This window comes from Equus asinus, chromosome X (assembly GCF_041296235.1).
Source record: "Equus asinus isolate D_3611 breed Donkey chromosome X, EquAss-T2T_v2, whole genome shotgun sequence".
NCBI lineage: Eukaryota > Metazoa > Chordata > Mammalia > Perissodactyla > Equidae > Equus > Equus asinus.
In genome coordinates, this window is record NC_091820.1 from 10,122,816 (window position 1) to 10,144,695 (window position 21,880).

The 21,880-nt window shown below is 43.1% G+C and overlaps 1 protein-coding gene across 12 annotated transcripts; it reads left to right on the forward strand.

Annotated features, from left to right (window-relative positions):
• The first annotated feature begins 372 nt into the window (after window positions 1–372).
• TCEANC (transcription elongation factor A N-terminal and central domain containing) lies at window positions 373–19,664 on the forward strand. 12 transcript variants are annotated; one of them, XR_011499692.1, is made up of 5 exons: window positions 400–503; window positions 3,154–3,283; window positions 14,591–14,745; window positions 15,373–15,538; window positions 16,271–19,658. XR_011499692.1 is itself a non-coding variant. In XM_014832800.3 (3 exons), exon 3 carries the CDS (start codon window positions 8,698–8,700, stop codon window positions 9,757–9,759), a length of 1,062 nt encoding a protein of 353 aa, XP_014688286.1. In that variant the 5' UTR covers window positions 410–503; window positions 3,154–3,283; window positions 8,690–8,697; the 3' UTR covers window positions 9,760–14,584. The 12 variants fall into 12 exon arrangements, 5 of the variants coding, with proteins under 5 accessions (XP_014688286.1, XP_070358532.1, XP_070358533.1 ...); XR_011499691.1 differs by having other exon boundaries at window positions 409–503; window positions 14,591–14,707; window positions 16,271–19,657; XR_011499694.1 differs by having other exon boundaries at window positions 438–615; window positions 14,591–14,707; window positions 16,271–19,661.
• The last annotated feature ends 2,216 nt before the right edge of the window (window positions 19,665–21,880 follow it).

Genomic DNA, 21,880 nt, shown 5'->3' on the forward strand with positions numbered 1-21,880 from the left:
ACAGGTCAGAAGTGCAGGATACACGTGGCTACTTAATGAATGTCTATTACTTTCATATCAACTGATACATGTTAGCCGTGAAATAAACACTTGTTGGATTAACTACTGCGTTTAATAAATAGATAATTCACTTTTTTTTGGTCTATATTTAGCTGAGCGCTGCTTGACTGGAAGCAGAAAGGGTACGTTGTAGAGTAGTTCAACTACCTTTGCTGCTCAAAAACATAAGGCAGTTCGTTTCTTTGAATTCAGGCCCTTGCGCCGGACTGTCGGCCCCACGCCCTACGCCCTCCCCCTGGGAACTGCAGCGAGGCGTCCCCACGGCCGCTGATCGCTCTGCGCAGGCGCCATTTCCCTCACACGCATGCGCTGGTTCCCAGGCCCGTGTTCTCTAGTCTGCGAGCTTGGATTGGTTGAGCTTTCGTGGTCCCGCCCTGAGGCCCGGAAGTCCTCTACGGACACGGGGGCTGCCGAGGGCTACCGGGTTTCGCCTGCCTTTGTTGGTGAGCCTCGCTCCGGGTTCGCCGGAGTCTCTGCCTCGGCTGAACGGCGGGCCCTTGTCTCCAGTGAAAGCCCACCCCTGCTCGGGGAGGCTCTCGGGGCGCCCTGGGCCGGGTAGGCCGAAACGTGCCCTCCCCTCGCCCCTCCTCCAGCCAAGGTCGCCGGGGTGGGCAGATTCCTCGGAGCCGCCGCTGCTTCTGTGCTTGGTGCTAGGCTGTCACCCCGGGCCGGCTTGCAGCACGCGTTTCTTGTCACTCCGCCCCACCCACTGGAACCCGAACCCGGGCCAGAGTGGGCCCTTGGGCTGGTCCCTTCCCCTCGCTGCACCTTTGCTAGGGATCATTATAACGTGAACGGGCCCCAGCGCAGTTTCGAGTGGCTGTTCAGAAACTGCGACGCCCCTCCCAACATTTGGTATCATTTCTCTCCATAGAGGAAGGGGCTTTCTGTGTAACCGGAGAGGTGTATGTGGGTTAAGGCTAGACACTTAACATTTCTCTTTAGATCTTAGATCTGAAGATCTAAACAGATCTAGGTTAGCGCTGATTTGTTACCACCTTTTGGAAATTTCTTTCCTTCCCAGGGTTTAAGTTAGATCTGTGCAACTTGCCTATACTGTAGTATTGGTTAATATTTACAAGCTTTTATGTGCATTCAGTCAACAGATATTTAGGGCCTACTCTTCCTGGCCCTGCATAAACTGTTTTTGATATGTGTTCAGAAGCTAGGGATATAGATGTGTATCTTAGCATTACCTAGATAAGCATATGCTCTAGTACTGTGGTGTTCAATATGGTAGCCACTGGCTACATAGGTGTGGCTAGTCCGAATTGAAATGTGCAGTAAGTGTAAAACACAGTGACTTTTGGAGAATTAGCATGAAAAAGAATGTGAAATATCAATAATTTGTTTATATCAAGTACATGTTGAAATGGCTGTATTTTGGATACACTAGGTTAAATAAAATGTAATGAATTTTGCCTGTTTATTTTTTAATGTGGCGACTAGAAAATTTTTAATTATATCTGTGGCTTGCGTTATATTTTCACTGGACAGCATTGCTCTAGAAAGGGGTCAGCAAACTATGGCCTGCAACCAAATCCAGCCTGCCAGTCTTTGGAGAAAAGATTCACTGGAGCAAAGCCATACCCACTCATTTATGTAGTATCTGTGGCTGGTTTTCCTGCTACAAGAGCAGCAAAGTTGAGTCGTCCATACAGAGATTGGATGGCCTGCAAAGCCTAAAATATTTACTGTCTGGCCTTTTACAGAAAAAGTTTGCCAACTCCCGCTGTAGAACAATTCCTGGTATTGTAGATATATGTCCTTGTAGGCCTGTGTAATTGTCAGGCAGTCTTACTGTGTGACAGGTATAGTTCTAAGGACATTGTAAGGACTCTCATTTAATGCTCATGTTAATTATAGGATGTTGGATTTCTCCTGTTTTGTAGATAAGGAAATTTGAGGCACAGACTGGTCAAGAAACTTACCCAACGTGCTCAATACCCCTTATTTTTAAGAATTGTACCTTCTTTTATTTATTTTCGTGTATATGTGAGGAAGATTGCCCCTGAGCTAACATCTGTGCCAATCTTCCTCTATTTTATGTGGGATGCCGGCCACAGTGTGGCTTGATGAGCAGTGCTAGGTCCGCACCTGGGATCCAAACCTGCAAACCTCGGGCCACTGAAGTGGAGCACATGAACTTAACCACTATGCCACCAGGCCAGCCCCAGAACTGTACCTTCTTTTTTTTTTTTTAAGATTTTTTTTCCTTTTTCTCCCCAAAACCCCCCCCCCGACCCCAGTACATAGTTGTATATTCTTCGTTGTGGGTCCTTCTAGTTGCGGCATGTGGGACGCTGCCTCAGCATGGCTTAGATGAGCAGTGCCATGTCCGCGCCCAGGATTCAAACCCACAAAACACTGGGCCGCCTGAGGCGGAGCGCGCTAACTTAACCACTCGGCCACGGGGCCAGCCCCCATGTACCTTCTTGATCCTCCTTATCCCCAAATTGCTTGACTCCTGGAGCCCACTGGATTAGCCCACAGTAGGCACCATGCTTTTTTTTTTTTTTGAACTACAATTTTTTAAATGATGTTTTTTAAAGATTTTTAAAATTATTTTTCCTTTTTCTCCCCAAAGCCCCCTGGTACATAGTTGTATATTCTTCGTTGTGGGTCCTTCTAGTTGTGGCATGTGGGATGCTGCCTCAGCGTGGCTTGATGAGCAGTGCCATGTCTACGCCCAGGATTTGAACCAACGAAACACTGGGCTGCCTGCAGCAGAGCGCGCGAACTTAACCACTTGGCCACGGGCCCAGCCCCTTAAATGATTTTCTGAACTGGGATTGAGATGAGTTTGGTCTCCTGTGCAAGAAGCTGAGGGGCACTGGGCATAGGTGCAGTGGGTACAAGCAAGCTGGCCTGTAGTGAAAAGAAAGGAAGCTCACAAGCAGAGAGGGGAGAGAGCATCCTGGATGCTCTTCCCTCATTTAACAAAAACTCGTTGTTGAGCAACAGTAGGCCCTGGCCAGGTGTGCGTCAGGGAATGAAACATTCTTACAGTCTTGTGGGGAAGGTGGACAATAAAAAAATTTTTAAATATAAGCACCATGAAAAAACACTGCAAATATTTGATGTTTTTAACAGGTTTCCTCGCCTGTCAGATGGAGATAAGCCGTATACTTGTCTCAGGGTTACTGTGAGGATTGAGATGACGTGAGTATGTCTGGCATGTAGAGTTGCTCAATAAATGTTCGCCGCCTTCTGCTGTTCAGAGGTAAGTGAGGGAATGAGGGAATGGGGAATTGGGTGCGTCATGACACTTAAAACATTGCAATTACCAGTTGCCGTTTGTAGAGAAGGGTCTCAGGTGAGTTGTGCAAGCAGGTGTTTTTAATATTTCCTGATTTAATGGGCCTCATCTGGCAAAATCTGAAGTCGGAGAGATTCGGTGTGTTCAGTCTAGGAGCTGGATGGGAGCTGTCTGTGGGCTGCCGGCAGCATAACTGGGACGGGCCTGCTGCGGGAGGGGAGTTAGGCCTGTGTGCACAGAGCAGTGGTGGCAGCTCCAGTTGAAATCCGAATCATCTGGAGAGCTGAAAAAATACCCAGGCTCACCCTCAGAGATTCGAATTCATTCTATCTGGGATGAGCCCCGGCATTGTTTGTTTTTGTATTTGCTGTGTAGTTCCTCCAGCTGATTCGGATTTGCACCAGGATTGACCCTCATGTTGAGAGATGGGCCAGGCTCAGGGAGCTGCTGGAGCAAAGGCACAGAGCTGTGAAATGAGCAGTGCCTGTCTGTGGTTCAGAGGGGCCACGGAGGAGGCTGCAAGGGTGCTTGTCATCACCTGGCCGAGGACCTTGGGCTCCATCCTGAGAGCAGAGGGGAGCCTCTGAAGGGCTTTACGTGGGAAAATGAGGGAATATCTTGCTGAGATCTGTGCTAGAGGATGTTCTAACAGAGTGGTGTGAATTGGATTGAGGGCAGTGAAGAAGCAATTAGAGCTGGCCAGATGCTGGAAAGCCTAGATTCAGTTTCAGTATTCCTCCCATCTGTGTGCCCTAGCAGGCCAGTGTCTACCCTTGTAGAGACACCATGAGTGTTGTAATTGGCCAGTTTCTTGTCTATATTCCTTCCACTGGGCTGTCGACCACTTCAAGAGAGAGACTTTCATGTACCAGATATGTAATATTTATCAAATGAACTATGTGGAATGCTAAACTGGACACACAGCTTACTTTGTCTTTTTATGGCAGTTCTCAAAATTTTGTATCCCAGTTGCTTCCACATTATACCCTCCTAGGGGCATAAATGCTGTGTATCCACATGATTGTCCCACAGGGGGAATAGAAAGTTGGACAGGATTTAAATGCTGTTTAAAATATGGAGAATGGAAGACAGCATGACACTTCCTCAAAAAATTAAAAATAGAATTACCACATGATCCAGCAATCCCGCTTCTGGGTATATACCCAAAAGAATTGGAAGCAGGATCTCGAAGAGGTGTTTGTACCCCCAAATTCATAGCAGCGTTATTCACAATAGCCAAAAGGCAGAAGCAACCCAAGCGTCCATCGACAGATGAGTGGAAAAAGAAAATGTGGTCTATCCATATAATGGAATATTATTCAGCCTTAAAAAGGAAGGAAATTCTGACACATGCTACAACGTGGATGAACATTGAGGACATTCTGCTAAGTGAAATCAGCCAGTTGCAGAAGGGCTTGGACTGTGTTTAGGGTAGTCAGACCATAGAGATAGAAAGTAGAATGGTGGTTGCGGGGGGCTGGGAGAGAGGAGAGAGGAATGGGGAGTTGTTTAATGAGTACAAAGTTTGTTTTGCAAGATGAAAAGAGTTCTGGAGGTTGGTTGCACAACAATGTGCACGTGCCTAACACCACTGAACCATACACTTAAAAACGGCTCAGGTGGTAAATTTTATGGTATGTGTATTTTACCACACTTAAAAATTAACAATAAATATGGAGGAGAGGTAAATAAAAGGAGCTAGGAAATGAAGTGCAAAGTGCTTACACATGAATACATCGAGTTCTTTAGATTTACATGAGTAAAGAAAAAGTTTTGCTGGTGAGACAAATTGCTGCTCCATCGCACTGAGGCCCTGGAGCTTCAGTTCAGTTCCCCTTCAGAATCCCCTTGAAACTCTGACCCTTCCATGAGAAATTCTGACCGGAGTTAAATATTGCCTAACCTCCCTGCCGGCTCACTAGAGCAGTCTCTTATTAACCACTTTGCCAACATCCAGCAAAGTTCAATCTTGATTTCTGGGTAGTGATGCATATAGAATGAATATAGAATGCAGGCAGGGTGAATATTTCTTTTTTGTTAGGAAACTTTCCAACAAGTGGGAGAGGGCTCAAGGGTCTTAAGCAGCCTGAGGCCTTATTGTGACATTGCAGCTTGACTTCCTCCAGGTCCCAAGATCTCGGGCAGACAATTCCGAGAGAAATGTTTAGCAATTCAGGGCGTGTATTTTTTCTTTTTCTGTGCTGTCTTGCCTGTTCTTTGTTTACGGAGCCTTTGATTTTTAGGAAGATCTCTTTTACTGTTTTCAGTCTTTAAAGATGGAATTTTAGAAAGGAAAAATAATGATTTTGAAGTCCTGACTCTTGATAATTAGATAAATAGCCTCTTAAGATCCTGAATTGATGGCCCACTAGGAGACTGTTAACTGACTTAACAAAAGAAAAATGACTTATCCAGGTTTCTACATTCCAGCACCCTCTGGTGGTAAAAATGCGAGACTCAGAATCTTGGCCATCTTTGAGCTGTCCCAGCAGGAAACCAGTAGGAATCTCATAGTTGTGGCCAAGGGTACATAACGCTTCATGTTCTGGGATAGAATGAGGGGAGATTCAGCTGTTTTAGATTCAGAGGAAATTGTGAAAGCTAATCTGGATGCAAAGCCACAGGTGATGTAGCACCTTTTAGAGACGATATTCTGGTTCCAGAGGGAAGGTAGAAGTTGACCGATCCATTTACCATACTGTTTTTCAATAGCAAATATGTTAAATGTATATGGTTTATCATGAAATTATATTAGACTAGTAACTTTTCTGATTATGAAAATAATACATACTCATCATAGAAAATACAGAGAAGAGTAAAAGAACAAACAAAAATCAACTAAAATCTTGCCATTCAGAAAATACCAGGGGGCTGGCCCCATGGGGTAGTAGTTAAGTTTGGCATGCTCTGCTTTGGCAGCCTGTGTTTGCAGGTACAGATCCCGGGCGCAGACCTACAGCACATGTCAGCCACGCTGTGGTGACGACCCACATGCAGAATAGAGGAAGATTGGCACAGATGTTAGCTCAGGGCTAATTGTCCTCAAGCTAAAAAAAGAGGAAGATTGGGAACACAACAGATATTAGCTCAGGGCGAATCTTCCTCAGCAAAAAAAAAAAAAAGAAAAAGAAAATGCCACTGTTTAGAATTCTGTGTGTCTATTTTCAGCCTTTTCTCTTCTTGTATGATTTTTAAATAAACTTTGGATCAGACTCTATATGTTGTTTTTAAATAGCAGCTTTATTCAGATATAATTTACATACCATACAATTCTCCTGTTTAAAGTGGACCCCTCGGTGGTTTTTTGTCCCTTCACAGTCGTGCAGCTCATCACCACAGTCAGCTGTAGAAGAGTTTCACCTCCCCCCAAGAACAACTCTGCCCCCATTAGCAGCCACTCCCCTTTTTCATTTCGCTCGCTCCACCCGAGCCCTAGTCAACCACTAATGTATTTTCTGTCTCTGTGGACTTGCCTATTCTGGACATTTCATATAAATGGAATCATACAATATATGATTTTCTGTGTCTGGCTTCTTTAACTTAGCATAGTGTTTTCAAGGCTCCTCCATGTATCAGAATTTCATTTCTTTTTATTGCCGAATGACATTCCGTTGTATGGATATACTAGATTTTTTTATTCATCAGTTGATGAACACTTGGGTTGTTTCCACTTTTTGGCTATTATGAATAAAGCTTCTATGAACATTTGTGTGCAAGTTTCTGTGTAGACATATGTTTTCATTTCTCTTGGGTAGATCTGCTGAATCATATGATAACTTTCTGTTTAATCTTTCATCTACATAGTTTTATATCCTGATTTTTTCACCTAACATTATGTTATGACTACTTTCCCATGCCATTGAATATTCTCCAAAAACATGATTTTAAATGGTTGTATTATTACATCATCCTGGGAGTGTACTATAAGTTTTTAACTATTTGAGACCTTCCAGTCTCTTCTAAGTTTGAAGAAAATTCTTACATCTACAGCTCCCACATCTCTTATTTCCTTAAAGTAAGTTTATAGAAGTAGAATTCCTGACTAAAAGGACGTTATGTTTTACGGCACTTATCATATGGCTTCTAGGAACACTGCATTAATTCTGTGATCGCTTCAGTGTTGTTAGCCTGTGTATGTGCAGGAATGATTATTTAATATCAAGTGCTATAAAATGGGAGATTATGGATTTTTTTTTTTAAGATTTTTTTTTTTTTCCTTTTTCTCCCCAAAGCCCCCCGGTACATAGTTGTATATTCTTCGTTGTGGGTCCTTCTAGTTGTGGTATGTGAGACGCTGCCTCAGCGTGGTTTGATGAGCAGTGCCATGTCCACACCCAGGATTCGAACCAATGAAACACTGGGCCGCCAGCAGCGGAGCACACGAACTTAACCACTCGGCCACGGGGCCAGCCCCGAGGCTATGGATTTTTGAAAAGACAGGGCCCCTGCCATCAAGATGTTTATGTTCCCATTTAGACCAGACAGGCAGCTATAGATCCAAGGGCTTAGGTAGGCAAGATTATGTACATTATGCAGAGAAATAGAAATAGATAAAGGAAACATTTGCCTGCCCAGGCTGAGATTCACACAGACATAATCATCAAGCAACTTTTTACACCTAAAAGCTAAAAAAAGAAAGAGTTAATGGAACCGAACTCTGGCCTAGGGACCAGTTAGTCCAAAGTCGTAAATCATCTGGATCGCTTAGTCTCAACCTTTACCCCATTGTTCAGACGACTCAGATGTCAGCACAGTGTGGCCTCTTGACTTTTGGGGCCCGTCAGACCTGGCTCCGGCTGCCTCCCAACCTGTGCTATCTCACGATTTCTTTAGATTCCTTGAGACATTAGCATCCTCTTTTTGCCCTGGTTCTCATTCTTTTATATTCACTTGAAGATTATAAAATCAGCAAGGAGTTCACTTGTATAGCTGCACAAGGGCGGGAAATAGTCCGGCCTCGCTCAGCCTGACCCGGTTGTTGTTGACACTGGCATGATTTCCCTCCCAGCATGATCACCAAATTCCATCCAAAGGAATTGACTAATCTTCATCTGGAAAGATCATTGGTTTGTGAAATGAGAGATGGAAAAAGCTACAGCAGACCCTCCAGCAGGCTTCTAAGCACCTGTTCGTGCAGAAGCCATTTGCAGTGCTGCTTTTGCTTTAACTGCTGAGGCTCAAACTTTTGAAACTAAATCACACACATCGCAGATTCCATTTTCTAACACGTTGTACCCATTTATATTACATAACTCTTTCAGAAAACACCGCGGAGGTAACTGGCAGGAAGTGCTATGCTACTGTCAGGAAACTGTGACTGGCAAGTGCAAGCTTCAGAAAATGGAAACCTCTTTTCTCTTTTCTTTGCAGCTGTCAAGATGTCTGACAAGAACCAGATAGCTGCCAGAGCTTCCCTTATTGAGCAACTGATGGCTAAAAGGAATTTTGAGGATCTTGGCAACCACCTTACTGAGCTAGAAACTCTGTGCGTGACTAAGAAGCATCTCCAGGAGACAGATGTGGTCAGGGCTGTGTACAGAGTCCTCAAAAACTGCCCCACGGTGGCTTTGAAAAAGAAAGCCAAGTGTTTGCTGAAGGATTGGAAAGCTCTGTATAAGGATACTCACTTCAAACCAAGGGACAGCCCTCAATTATTCCCTCTGGGTGGAAATAAAGAAGAAAATTCAGGCCTTTCTCATGACCCCAGTCAGGATGAGCTATTGGGCGTCTCCAGTTCTGATTCTCTGCTATCATCCCAAGATGTTATGGCAAAAGCCACTGAAATGATTGTGCCTGAAAATAGCTCCGGTCCAGTGGAACCTAAGGAAGGGCATTTCAGGGGTGGTGACCCTGAATCCACTGACAGTAGATCCAGTGAGTTGCTGGATCCCGCAGTGCCCGTGAGAACTAAATGCACACAGCTTCTTTATGAAGCTTTAACTAGTTCTTCCACACATCAGCCTAAAGCTGATTTATGGCAAAACTTCGCAAGAGAAATTGAAGAGCACGTTTTTGCCCTTTATTCAAAGAACCTCAAAAAATATAAAACTTGTATCAGAAGCAAAGTTGCCAATCTGAAGAACCCCAAAAATTCTCACTTACAAGAAAACTTGCTGTCTGGGGCCATGTCTCCAAGAGAATTTGCTGAAATGAGTGTCATGGAAATGGCAAGCAAGGAACTGAAGCAGTTGAGAGCCTGCTACACAGAATCTTGCATACAGGAACATCACCTTCCCCAAGTGATGGAGGGCTCACAGACCAAGAAAATAAAATGCAGGCGTTGTGAGAAATTCAACTGCCAAGTCACTGTAATCGCCAGAGGAACACTTTTCCTTCCAGGTTGGGTGCGGAATTCAAACCCAGATGAAGAAATGATGACCTATGTAATTTGTAATGAATGTGGGGAGCAGTGGTACCATAGCAAGTGGGTGTGCTTATAATTGTAAATATATGTTCTCTTAACAACAGATAATGAGTGATGCACTTTTTGAGGGGACGTGGGTGCTGAGGTCTTACTGGTTTGGTTGGTTTTTTTGATTGCGATATTGACATATTAGTTTCAGGCATACAACATAATGTCTCGATATTTGTATATCTTGCAATATGATTACCACAATTAGTCTAGTCAACATCCATCACCTCTACTCTCTTAGCAATTTTCAAATATGTAATACAGTATTATTAACTACAGTCACCATGCTGTACATTACCTCCCTAGGACTTATTTATAACTGGAAGTTTATACCTTTTGACCAACTTCACCCATTTTGCCCACCCCCTAACCCCCTGGAGTGATACCTTTTATTTGTACAACCCCTTTATGCTCACTTTAAAAATCTTATACACACTTTTTCTTAAAGATTGGCACCTGAGCTAACATCTGTTGCCAATCTTCCTATTTTTTCCTTCTTCTTCTCCCCAAAGCCCCCCAGTACATGGTTGTATATTCTAGTTGTTGGTCCTTCTGGCTTTGCTATGTGGGACACTGCCTCAACATGGCTTGATGAGTGGTGCTAGGTCTGCGCTCAGGATCTGAACTGGTGACACCCTGGCCCACTAAAGCGGAGTGCGTGAACTTAACCACTTGGCCACGGGTCGGGTCCCTCTGCACACTGTTCTTAACCCGAAGAAGAAGGAAAGAAAGTCATTTGCCGAAGCTCACACCACTATCACTGAAAGTCGATAGTTTGCGGAGGGAGAGTGGATGATGATTTGTATTGTGCTTTGTGGCCGCGTAGTACTTTGCTATACTCAGAGTATGGTTGAGAGCAGCTCAGCATAACCTAGGAGGCTGTTAGAAATGCAGACTTTCAGGCCCCATGCCACTGAATCGGAATCTGTATCTGCATCTTGGCAGGACCCCCATGTGATCCTGTTCAAGACAGCTTGAGAAGTGCTGCTTTAGCAATAGGCCTGTAGCTCTCAGCAGTGGCTGCCTGTTAGAATCATCTGGGGAGCTTTGAAAACCTACTGATGGTGAGGGCCCACCCTAGAACAATTAAATCTGAAACTATGGGATGAAACCCAGGCATCAACATTTCTTAATTCCTCAAGTTATTTTAAGATGCAGTCAGGGTTGAGAACTACTCACAGATAGGCCCTCGATCCTTTTCACAGCTCTAAGAAAAGCATTTTATTCGGTACACTTTACAGATGAGGAAACAGATTCAGAGAGGTGCCATGACTTGCCCAAGCTACACAACAATAAGTGGCTCAACTTGAGCTGCTCCCAGATTTTCTTCCTCCAAATTCACTGTCTGAGACTGCCTCAATATTGACTTCTGAGAAATGTATTCCTGGAGATGTGGGACTAAATGAATAGCGTCTTGAGGCTCTAACATTGGGTAACTAGAGCTTTGTTAGTTTCCCCTCTCTTTTCTCTTCTCACTTTACAGATCTCCCTTGAACCACGAAAGTTACCCTATAACTCACCCCACGGTTGGAATTTTGTTTCAAGTCCTTGTGCTTAGTCAAAGGAGTCTTGTGGTTTTTTTCTTTGCACAAGTTCGCCAGGGTATAGAAACTCTTTAACATTTGGTTTCTGATGTTGAGGAGTCTTCATGTTCTCAAGGGCGTGTGTTTAGGTCTAAAGGGGAAGAAAAAAACCCTCCTAGGCTCTCTGGCTGGGACTCTGCAAATTAGACTGACAAAAGACAGATTAACAAGAGAAAAATAGTTTATTAACATGTGCAGCATGATACATCCAGGAGAAACTCAGGGATGAGTAACTTGAAGGGGTGGTTAGAACTTGGGCTTATATAGCATCTTAACAAAGAAAAATAAATTTGTAGAGAAGTAAGAAGACAAAGGAAAAGAGCTTTAGGCTTTTAGGGGCAGCAAACTGGGGGAAGGTAGATATATGGGGGAGCCTAATGGAAGATGATAGTTGTTTAGTAAGGTTTGTTTGTGTAGGCTCTTCTTGCTGCCATCTCGTCTCCAGTGATAAGGTTGCCACCCTCTTCCTGGTAGGGAATTCACAAGGGGAATTTCAGGCAGGTGGGGGGGAGTGCAGAGAGCTGATCCTGTGTCTGCTGTTTCTCAGTTGCTTTCAGCTCAAAATGATCCTTATGCCAGAATGGCGTATTTTGGAGTGGCATACCCTGAACCCCTTTAGGTCTGAAGTCCCAATTCTGCTTATGTAAAAACAGGTATTAATCGCTCAGCGGAAGTCGATCGCTTCAGCCTTTGAATCTACCAACATTTCTCTAATAAATAAAGAGGAAATGACTTCTTCGAGGCCTTTGCAAACAGTGTTTAACCAGTCTGTATAATTGTTTAAACACAACAAGCCTTCTGTGTGATTATAGCTGACTCATCCTCTTTAAAAAATTCATAGAATGTTAATGGTTGTTATAGTTTTAACAAGTTTACCTCTGAGTTATCTACAAAGCTACACATTTTCACCAGTTCTTTTCTCCTAACTCCTAACTTCCTCTGTTGGTGCTCTTAAGGCCTAACCGTATGTATACCTAACTTGCCTCGTGACAGAATTCTCCAAAAGGTACAGAACACTAAAACGTGTTTGTATTTTCAAGTGGTTTTGAAGAAATCGGTTTGAGGCCATCAAGTGTGAATTCTATTTTGACATCTTTCTCCCTGTGGCTTCCCAGGGCTGCTTATTGCGATATAACATCTTAGTCTTTTAAAGAGAAACTTGCCAAGTCACCTAAAACTTCCAGTTTCACGAAATGTGGTTTCATGTGACTTGGAATGATCTTAAAAACTATTCAGTGGTTATAAAAGAGCGCAGCACGTGAAAACCAAGTGTGATTAGTTCATGACAGTGTTTATTTTTTGGTTTGGGGTATTTTTGAGCTGGGGGGGGGTTTGGTAGTTTTTATTTGTACTGGAATTTTGCAAACTAAATTTGCAGACAAATAAAAGTTGAAATGGAAATTTCTTTACTCTCCAAGATATAAAAATTTGGGTAGTCTTTCTCACTTCATATCAATTTTGTGACTTTTGCATCTGGAGATAAGAAAAGAGTGGGGTTTTTTCTTTTGGTCAATGAGACAGCATTACATTTTCTAACTATAGATAATAATTCTTGCACATCCTATGTCTTATCCCCTAAGAAGAAAGGATTTTTCTTTAAAATTGCTCATGGGGTAAAGGATCTTTCATTTAATTTAAAATCATTTTTACGGGAACAGCAAGTGCAAAGGCCTCAAGAGGGGAGGGTGCCTGATACAGACAAGGTACAGCAAGAGGCCACCAGAGCAGAGGCGCAGTAGCAAGGGGAAGAAGAAGGATGAGAGGTGAAGCCAAAGAGCCATCGGTTTCCCGAGGGCCCTGGTTGGTCATGAGAAGGACTTTGGGGTTTTTTCCAAGCCTGATGGGAAGCCATTGAAGCTAGGGAGTTGGTAGTGATAAGATTTGACTGACTTTTAGGAAGGCTCCCTTTGGCTGCTATGTTAAGTTACATGGGAGGAAAGCAAGGACGGATGCAGGGACACCCGTTAGGTGGCCATAGCAATGGTCCAAATGTCATGTAACTGGTTTCAATCAAGAGTGCACAAACACTGGTCTCCCTGTATCCTAATAGTTGAAGTGCTTGGTGATGGGGTTTAGGACACACTACCCAAAATCTGGCACCTTGGCATATTGAATATTTTTAGCTGAAGGAATTTGAGAAATGGCGTGTGCAGGAAGGATTCTCTGACCTCGACCTTCTCCCCTGAGACAGGTCATAAGAGTCTCACATGAGAGGTACCCCTCCCCCCCCCCCCCCCCCCCCCCCGCATCTCCGAGGAAAGGAGCACCCTTGTCTCCGCAGGCGGAGGGACACCGAGAGGACTCAAGGAAGAGGCCCTGCTCCGTTTCCCCCAGTTTGCTCCCCTTAGCTCATACTCTTTTGTCCTGTCACAGTTTCCCACGAATTTCCACTCTTCACCAAACCTAGTATAAAAACACTCAGGTTTAACTGTTTCTTTGGGTCTTCATTTCCTTGTGAAGGTTCCCATGCCACATAAAACTTAAATTAACTAAATGTGTATGCTTTCCTCTTGTTACTCTGTCTTTTGTTACAGAGCCCTAGCCGAGAACCTAGATGGAGAGGAGAAAGCAGATTGTTTTCCTTCCCTACATTGGCAATTTTGCAAATAAATATTTCATAAAATACAACCAACCTTAAATTCCCTACCTGTGGTCCATACTAAAAAATAACAAACGGCACAGAAATTCAGCACAACACAGTATAGCCTGGATCCTGGTTGCCATGGTCACGGGGAGTAACTGCATAGGACAGAAGCGTCAGTTGTTATACCTGACTGTAGCAGCGCTCTCTTCGTGGCTTTTCCCACATCACTCTCCTTTTGTCCCTGTTACTTTTTTTTAGATAAAAAGTTGGATACAATTGCAGCTCTGTCTCTTCGCGGAGCTCTTCCTGTGATGAGAGGCTCTTTTCATTCCCAATTACCCTTTCTAAATACCAGTCAGGAAGCCTGCAGCTGGTATCGCTCCACTGCCTTTGCAAGGCTGGGCTTTCATCTTTTAGGTCAGATTGCTTTGTTATTTATAACTTCCCAGCAAATGCAAAAGATTTTACTAAAATATGTTTATATCTCTCAGAGGTATTTACTGGAAGTACCTAGATTATAGAAGGTGCCTTCTTGCTTTCAGAGGAGCCCACAATCCGAAGGGAGAACCGAGGACAACTTCATATAATCCTATTTGCATTATTATTTAAAATTAGATTTCCAGAGATGTTTGATTATGTGTTGTCAGAAATTCTATGCAGTAATGATTGCACATTGCTTTACGCTTTGCCAGGTGCTGGGGGCAAAGAGATGATCAAGACACCGTCCCAGGGGCCGGCCTGGTGGCGCAGCGGTTAAGTGTGCACATTCCGCTTCTCGGCGGCCAGGGGTTCCCTGGTTCGGATCCCAGGTGTGGACGTGGCACTGCTTGGCAAAAGCCATGCTGTGGTAGGCGTCCCACATAGAAAGTAGAGGAAGATGGGCATGGATGTTAGCTCAGGGCCAGCCTTCCTCAGCAAAATGAGGAGGATTGGCAGCAGTTAGCTCAGGGCTAATCTTCCTCAAAAAAAAGAAAAGACACCGTCCCAGGCCTCGGGACCCACAAAATGCAGGGAAAGCACCAATGCGAGGTAGCTAGCAATCATTTTACATTTTAAGAGCTTTGAGAGAGACACCAACTGAAGAGGCAGGGGTGCAGGGGACCTGGGAGAGTCTGGGAGGGCTTCACAGAGGCTGTGACCCTTAGGGTAAGTCTTGAGATGAAGTTGGCCAAGCAGAGGAAGAGGGCAAGGATGTCCCATCACCATATTTGCTAGATTCCTGGCACTTTATATACAGCATCTCATTTAAACTTCACAACTACCCTGCCAGCATTTTAGAGGTGAGGAAACTGAGGCTGAGAGAGATTAAGTGACCTGCCCAAGGATACACAGAGACAAAGCCAAGACGATCTCATAATAAAACACGTGGGGGGTTTATTGCATACCAGTTTGCTTCCAGAAACCTCCAGGCTTCCTGTTAATTCCACGCAAGGTACAACTGTTTTTAAGTTGTGGTTTGTTTTTGCAACGACAGGAGCATGTGGTTTATAGACTCCACCTTGGCCCGGTGCTGTGCGCTTCTCCCTCTGATGGAGAAATCAGTCAGGAACACCTGACATGGGTTGCCAGCTCTCCTGACACAGTGGAACCTTCCCGAACCTTCTTGTGGCACCCATGTGGTTTATTTGGTTTTCTGAAAAGTAAGTGATTTTTAAAATACTTAAATTTTAAAATATAAAAACATACAGCTTTCTAAGGGACATTTATATGTTGATTTTTTTTTATAAATTTAAAGACTGTAGATATATAAATGCAGTTTCAAATACCATTTCCTATAAAATATAGTGGCCTTTATATCTTCATTCTCTGTATGTGTGACCTAGGGAAACTATATAACACAGATAGCAATAAATTATGTCCAAATAGCCAAGCTGTTTTGCATCTGTTGTTAAATTATTGCAAGCGTCCTACAGAAAAGTAAAAAAAAAAATAGAATTAAAATAAATTTATCAGACGTATTCTTGCTTTCTTTTCAAATATAAACAAGGTACAAATAAGAGTAGGTCCCAAGTAGTCATTAATCTTTTGCCAGTGATGACACATATTTTTTTAAAATCTAAGACAGCCATGGAAAAGTTACAGATCTAATTAATAAGCAAACTAAAATGTTGCTCATTGAAAACCTATTTTTGGACTATATTCACTTTCAAAATGTATATAAAATAGAGAGAGTTCCCCAGCAGCTGCTTTCAAATCATCAAAATGATATCATAATTTGCTAAATTTATCTTTGTGGATGGAAACAAAAAATTAAGACATTTCCAAGGGTGCCCAGTGAGGCCCGGGTCATCTGGCTGGATGCCACCTAATGTGCCTGTCTGTGAATGACACAGAGCTGCAAACCAGTTTCCATTTTCTTTCTCCACCCACAGCAGAGCCAGGGCTCGGCCAGTCAGTGTTCGGCTTAGCTCTGGCCCACGGTGGGGAACCGTGCACACCTCTGGCGGGGCAAGCTGAAGTGGACGTGCCCCCATGTTTGACAGAAAAGAACTGCCAGGTTTAAGTGGACTGTGTCAGCATCTCTGAGTGCACCAGGCCGCGTCATCTCATCTTTAGTGTCTTCTCAGACTGAGGACTTCCGTCTCTGCAGTTTCGTCTTCTTGCAACAGATGGACCTTACTCCCAGCTTTGCGAAATCTCACAAATTGCTGAGCAGAAAGCTGCCAGACATTTTCGTGGATTTCAATATCATTTAAAAATGAGACAATGACTAAAGAGCACGGGGGTTCTTTTGGGCTGATGAAAATATTCAAAAATTGTGGTAATGGGTGCACAGCTCTGAGAACATGCTAAACACCATTGAAGTGTACACTTTAAATGGGCAAATTGTGTGTTCTGTGAATTATATCTCAATAAAGCTGTTATTTAAAAAGGCAGATGAAGTGAGGGAAGGAATTGGAGACAGGAGCTGTATCGGATCTTTATGTCAGTGAGTCACTCTGAACTGTTAGTGTCCCAATTAATTCATACATATAATGCAGAAATAATGGCAGTCTTCGTCAAAGTGGCCTTCCAGGAGTCGCCCCCGCCAGTTCCCACTGGCAGATAAAAGTGAGTCATCCAGTGGCCTCTGTCCAGGCAGTTGGCTGGGCCCTGGCCTTTGCATTACTGCATAGAAGGCCCCTCCGTCTTTCAGTCCGCCAGCAAACAGGCTAAAGCGGCAATCCCCAATCGTGGCCCCTTATGTTTCTTCTCCATTTCTCAAGCCACAGATCTGAGCTGCACTATCAATAATATCAAGTCCCTGGAACATAGAAAATCCTCTAGAATCAACTCAGCAGTTGACATTTACGTTCCTGGTTAGATCCGTACTCAGAAAAGAAACAGTTAATAACTGCTGATAAAATCAGCCCTACGCTCTCGCTCCTCATAGCGTGGCCCTGGGATCAGCAGCAGCAGCACCACCAGCAGCAGCATCTGGGAGTAAATACAGAAACAGGGGCTCCATCCTAGACCTGTTGAATTCAAATCTCCATTTCCACAAAGCCCGCAGTGATGCCTTCGCATATTGCAGTTTGCGAAATACTGTCCTGTCCACAGCAACGGGGCCTATGAACTCTGCCTTCCCGCTTCTACCTTTGGAGGGAATGCCCAAGCTCCTAGCTAACACTGGTCTCTCCACTTGTCTCGGTCACCAACCAACTCCACCTTTCGTGTTGCTAAATCCAAGGGATAATTCCCAGCCCTGAAACCTATCAGCAACATTTGACACGCCTGCCTTCTTCTTGAGAACACTTTTTTCACGTGGCTTGCAGTAGGTTATGCTCTCTCTGGTTTTCCCTCCTACTGGCCACTCTGTTTCAATATTATGTGCTGCTTCTTCATTATTTTCCTGACCTCTTAACTTTGGAGTGTCCAGAATTTAGTCCTTGGACACCTTCTCTGTCTACACTCACTCCTTTGTTGATTTATCTAGTTCCATGGCTTTCTATACCATCTATATGCTGATGATTCCCCCTCTTTATCTTTTTATTTAAAAAATTTTTTTTGGTGAGGAAGATTGCCACTGAGCTAACATTTGTGCCAGTCTTCCTCTATTTTGTATGTGGGACGCCACCACAGCATGGCTTGAGGAGCAGTGTTGTAGGTCCACGCCTGGCATCCGAACCCATGAACCCCAGGCTGCCAAAGTGGAGCACGTGAACTTAACCACTACGCCACTGGGCTGGCCCCTCACTCTCTTTATCTTCAGGCTTGCCTCTCTCTTCTGAATTCCAGGCCCATAAATCTGACAGCCTAATGGAGAACTCTACTTGGATGTCTAATAAGCATCTCAAACTTAAAATGTTTAAAAGCAAGCTTCTGAGGCTGGCCCCATGGCTGAGTGGTTAAGTTCTCACGCTCTGCTTCGGTGGCCCAGGGTTTCGCCGGTTCAGATCTTGGGCATGGACATGACACTGCTCATCAAGCCATGCTGAGGTGGCATCCCGCATGCCACAACTAGAAGGACCCACAACTAAAAATATACAACTATGTACCAGGGGGCTTTGGGGAGAAAAAGGAAAAATAAGATCTTTAAAAAAATTAAAAATTAAAAAAATTAAAAGAAAGCAAGCTTCTGATCTTCCTTCCAACTCTGCTTCCCCACTTAATGGCAACTCCATACTTACATAACTTGAGCTAAAAACCTTGGAGGCATGATTGACTTCTCTCTTTCTCTTACATCGAACTTCCAGTCAATCAGCAAATCCTTTTGGCTCTATTCCAAAAATATATCCAGAAGCCCAACTTAAAAATGGGCAAAAGATTTGAATAGACACTTCACCAAAGAAGATCGAAGAAGATACAGGGATGGCCAATAAGCACATTGTTAGTAATTAGGGAAATGCAAATCAAAACTACCGTGAGATACCATTTCACACCCAGTAGGATGGCTATAATCAAAAAACTGGAAAATAACAAGTGTTGGGTAGGATGTGGAGAAGTTGGAACCCTGGTATGTTGCTGGTGGGAATGTAAAATGGTGCAGCCACTTTGGAAAACAGTTTGGCAGTTTCTTAAGAAGTTAAGCAATAATTCACTATACAACCCAGCAATTCCGCACCTTAGTACATACCCAAGAGAAATGAAAACATAGGTGCACACAAAGACTTGTATGTGAATGTTCATAGAAGCATTATTCTTAATAGTTAATAAGTGGAAGCAACCCAAGTGTCCATCAACTTGTGAATGGATAAACAAAATACGGTCTATCCATTCAAAGAAATACTATTCAATAATATAAAGGAATGAAGTACTGATATATGCTATAGCATGGATGAACTTTGGAAACATTTGCTAAGTGAAAGAAGCCAGTCACAAAAGACCACACTTTCTGTGACTCCATTTATATGAAATGTCCAGAATAGGCAAATCCATAGAGATAGAAAGTAGATGAGTGGTTGCCTGGGGCTTGGGTTGGGAAATGAGGAGTGACTGCTAATAGGCACAAGGGATCCTATTGGGGTGATGGAAATGTTCTAAAGTTGGATTGTCGCGATGGCAGCACAGCTCTGTAAAACTCTGCACAAACGCTCTAAAAATCATTGAATTATGCACTTAAAATGAGTGAATTTTATTGTATGTAAATTATACCTCAATAAAGCTGTTAAAAATATCCAGAAATTTTGACCACATTATGTTCTTTGCCGCCATCCTGGGTCTCAGCCAGCATCATCCCCCATCTGGATGACCACAATACCTTGCTAACTGGTTGCCTGACTTCCTCTCTTGTCTCCTAAATATACTTCCAACACAACCGCCAGAGTGATCCTGGGAAATATGCAAATCAGATCATGTCTCCCCCCTCATGCTCAAAATTCTCAGTGGGCTCCTGTTTCTAAGAGAAAGGCAAAGTTCTTACAGTGGTCTTTAAGCCTTCCCTATCTGGCCCCTCTGCTACCTTTCCCAGCTCCTTGCCTGCTGCTTTCCCCCTTGCTGTATCCTGCACTCATTCACACTGGCATCCTTGCTGGTCCTTGAGTGTGCCAGGCACACTGTGCCAGGACCTTTACACTGGCTGGTGCTTCTGCCTGGAATGCTCTTACCCCAGAGTCCCGATAACTTACCTCCCTCAAGCCCTAGCTCAAATACCAACTCAGGCAGGGAGGCTTTCTCTGGCTGTTTCTGACATCCTCTGGCACCCTTTCGGATTTTGTCTTCGTAGAGCTTATTCACCATTTAAATACAATGCTTTGCTTATTTATATTGTTTATTGTCAGTTTCCCACCCCCCACACTAAATTGTAAACTCCATAGGGTCAGGGATTTTTGTCTTTTTAGTTCACGGCTCATCCAGAACCCCTAGAGCAGTTCCTAGCACATAGAAAGCCTTCAACAGATATTTATTGAATTAACACATTTAAGAAAACCAGAAGATCCAAGAATATGACATATCAGTACATAGGTACATTTATGTAAAGGATTAAAAACAAGTTTAGAGGGAGTGATCGTAGTTTACAACAGGCAAAATAATTTGAGAGTGGAAAGAATGGAGAACTGGATAAGAGAGAACATATTTTCCCCCAGAATATTTTTGAGTTTTTCTTCCCCATGTAGTACCACTGAGTGAGTTTCGTATATACTATAAAGTCTTAGGTCATATATGCTCAGACTCTAGTTATAGATAATTGTCTGGTTGTCTTATAACCTTTCCCTTTCTTGTGTGCTGTTTTGTATTTTAGTGTTCAATGGCATTGTCACTAGAAATAAATAAGGAAAAGGAGATTAAAAATAAAAGTCGATTTGTTCATTGGTTTACTTGCCAGAAGACCCTGCAAGTATTTAATAAGGAATAGAGTTGAAAGAGTTGGGTAATTTTGTGGTTGTTGTTGACTTAATTATCTATGCGTTACCGACTGTACTTGGCTGTATGTCAGTAATTCTAAAAGTGGCTCTTCAAAAATAATCATCCCTAAATCACATATATAAACACTATTTGCAACTTAGGAGTTTTTTTTAAGCTCATGTGCATTTCTTTATTTTCATTACCATTCAGTGGTTTTTAGTGTATTCACAGAGTCGTGCTACCATCACCATTATCTAATTTCAGAACATTTCATTGCCCCAAAAAGGAACCCGGTGTCCACTGGTAGTCAGTCCCCATTTCCCCTCCCCCCAGCCCCTGGCAACCACTCGTCTACTTTCTGTCTCTGTGGATTTGCCTATCCTGGACATTTCATAGAAGTGGAATCATGCAGTATGTGGCCTTTTGTGTTTGGCTTCTTTCACATGCATTGTTTTTTTAAAACTCGAGAAGTAAACCATATTTTACTAACCAAAGGCACTGTCCCGACCTTTATTTAAAGGGCAGCTTTAACTGAATTTACATAAATAATTTAACATTTACATCTATCACAATTACACTTCTTCAGACTTTTGTGTCAGTAATTATTTTTGATCAACCACATGCAAAACTTGACATTTTGAAAGCAAAAAACCCCTACTCTTACCTACAAGATAAAGGTCATAAGATTTTTTTTCTTTAAGAAAAAGGAAATATGGATATTTTCCCCTAGTTTCTTAATTTAGTTGGCAAAGATGAGTTCAATCAAATTTCATCACTGTAACCATTGCCTTTAGTGAAGACTGATAGCCAGCGTCTTTAGTAAGGACTAAAATTAGGAATTCTTAGCAACATGTTAGGTCAGTTTTTCCTCCCCCGCATGTCTCCTCGCTAATACACATACCCTATGGTATAAAATTATTGTGCATTTGAGTTGTATGGCTTGTTGTAAAGTAGTCCCTTCCTCACGCAATTCCATTTTCTCTCTAGGCTGGGGGGATTTCACGCTTAGCTCATCCCATGAATTTTCTCTAATTTATCTCTCCTCTATTTTATCACTGCTTTATATTGTTTGTGGACGTTTTTTTTCCCCTTTAATTGTCCATCAAGTTCCCTGTGCACATCTTAGTTATGTTTGTATCCCTCAAAGCCCCAAGGTTAACTTTGGGCATAAGAAATGCTTAATGCAATTTTGTAAAATAGATTTGTACTTAAAGTTA

Bases quoted from the DNA above. Each gene is read 5' to 3' on its own strand.
- TCEANC (XM_014832800.3), top strand. From the start codon at position 8,698: ATGTCTGACAAGAACCAGATAGCTGCCAGAGCTTCCCTTATTGAGCAA.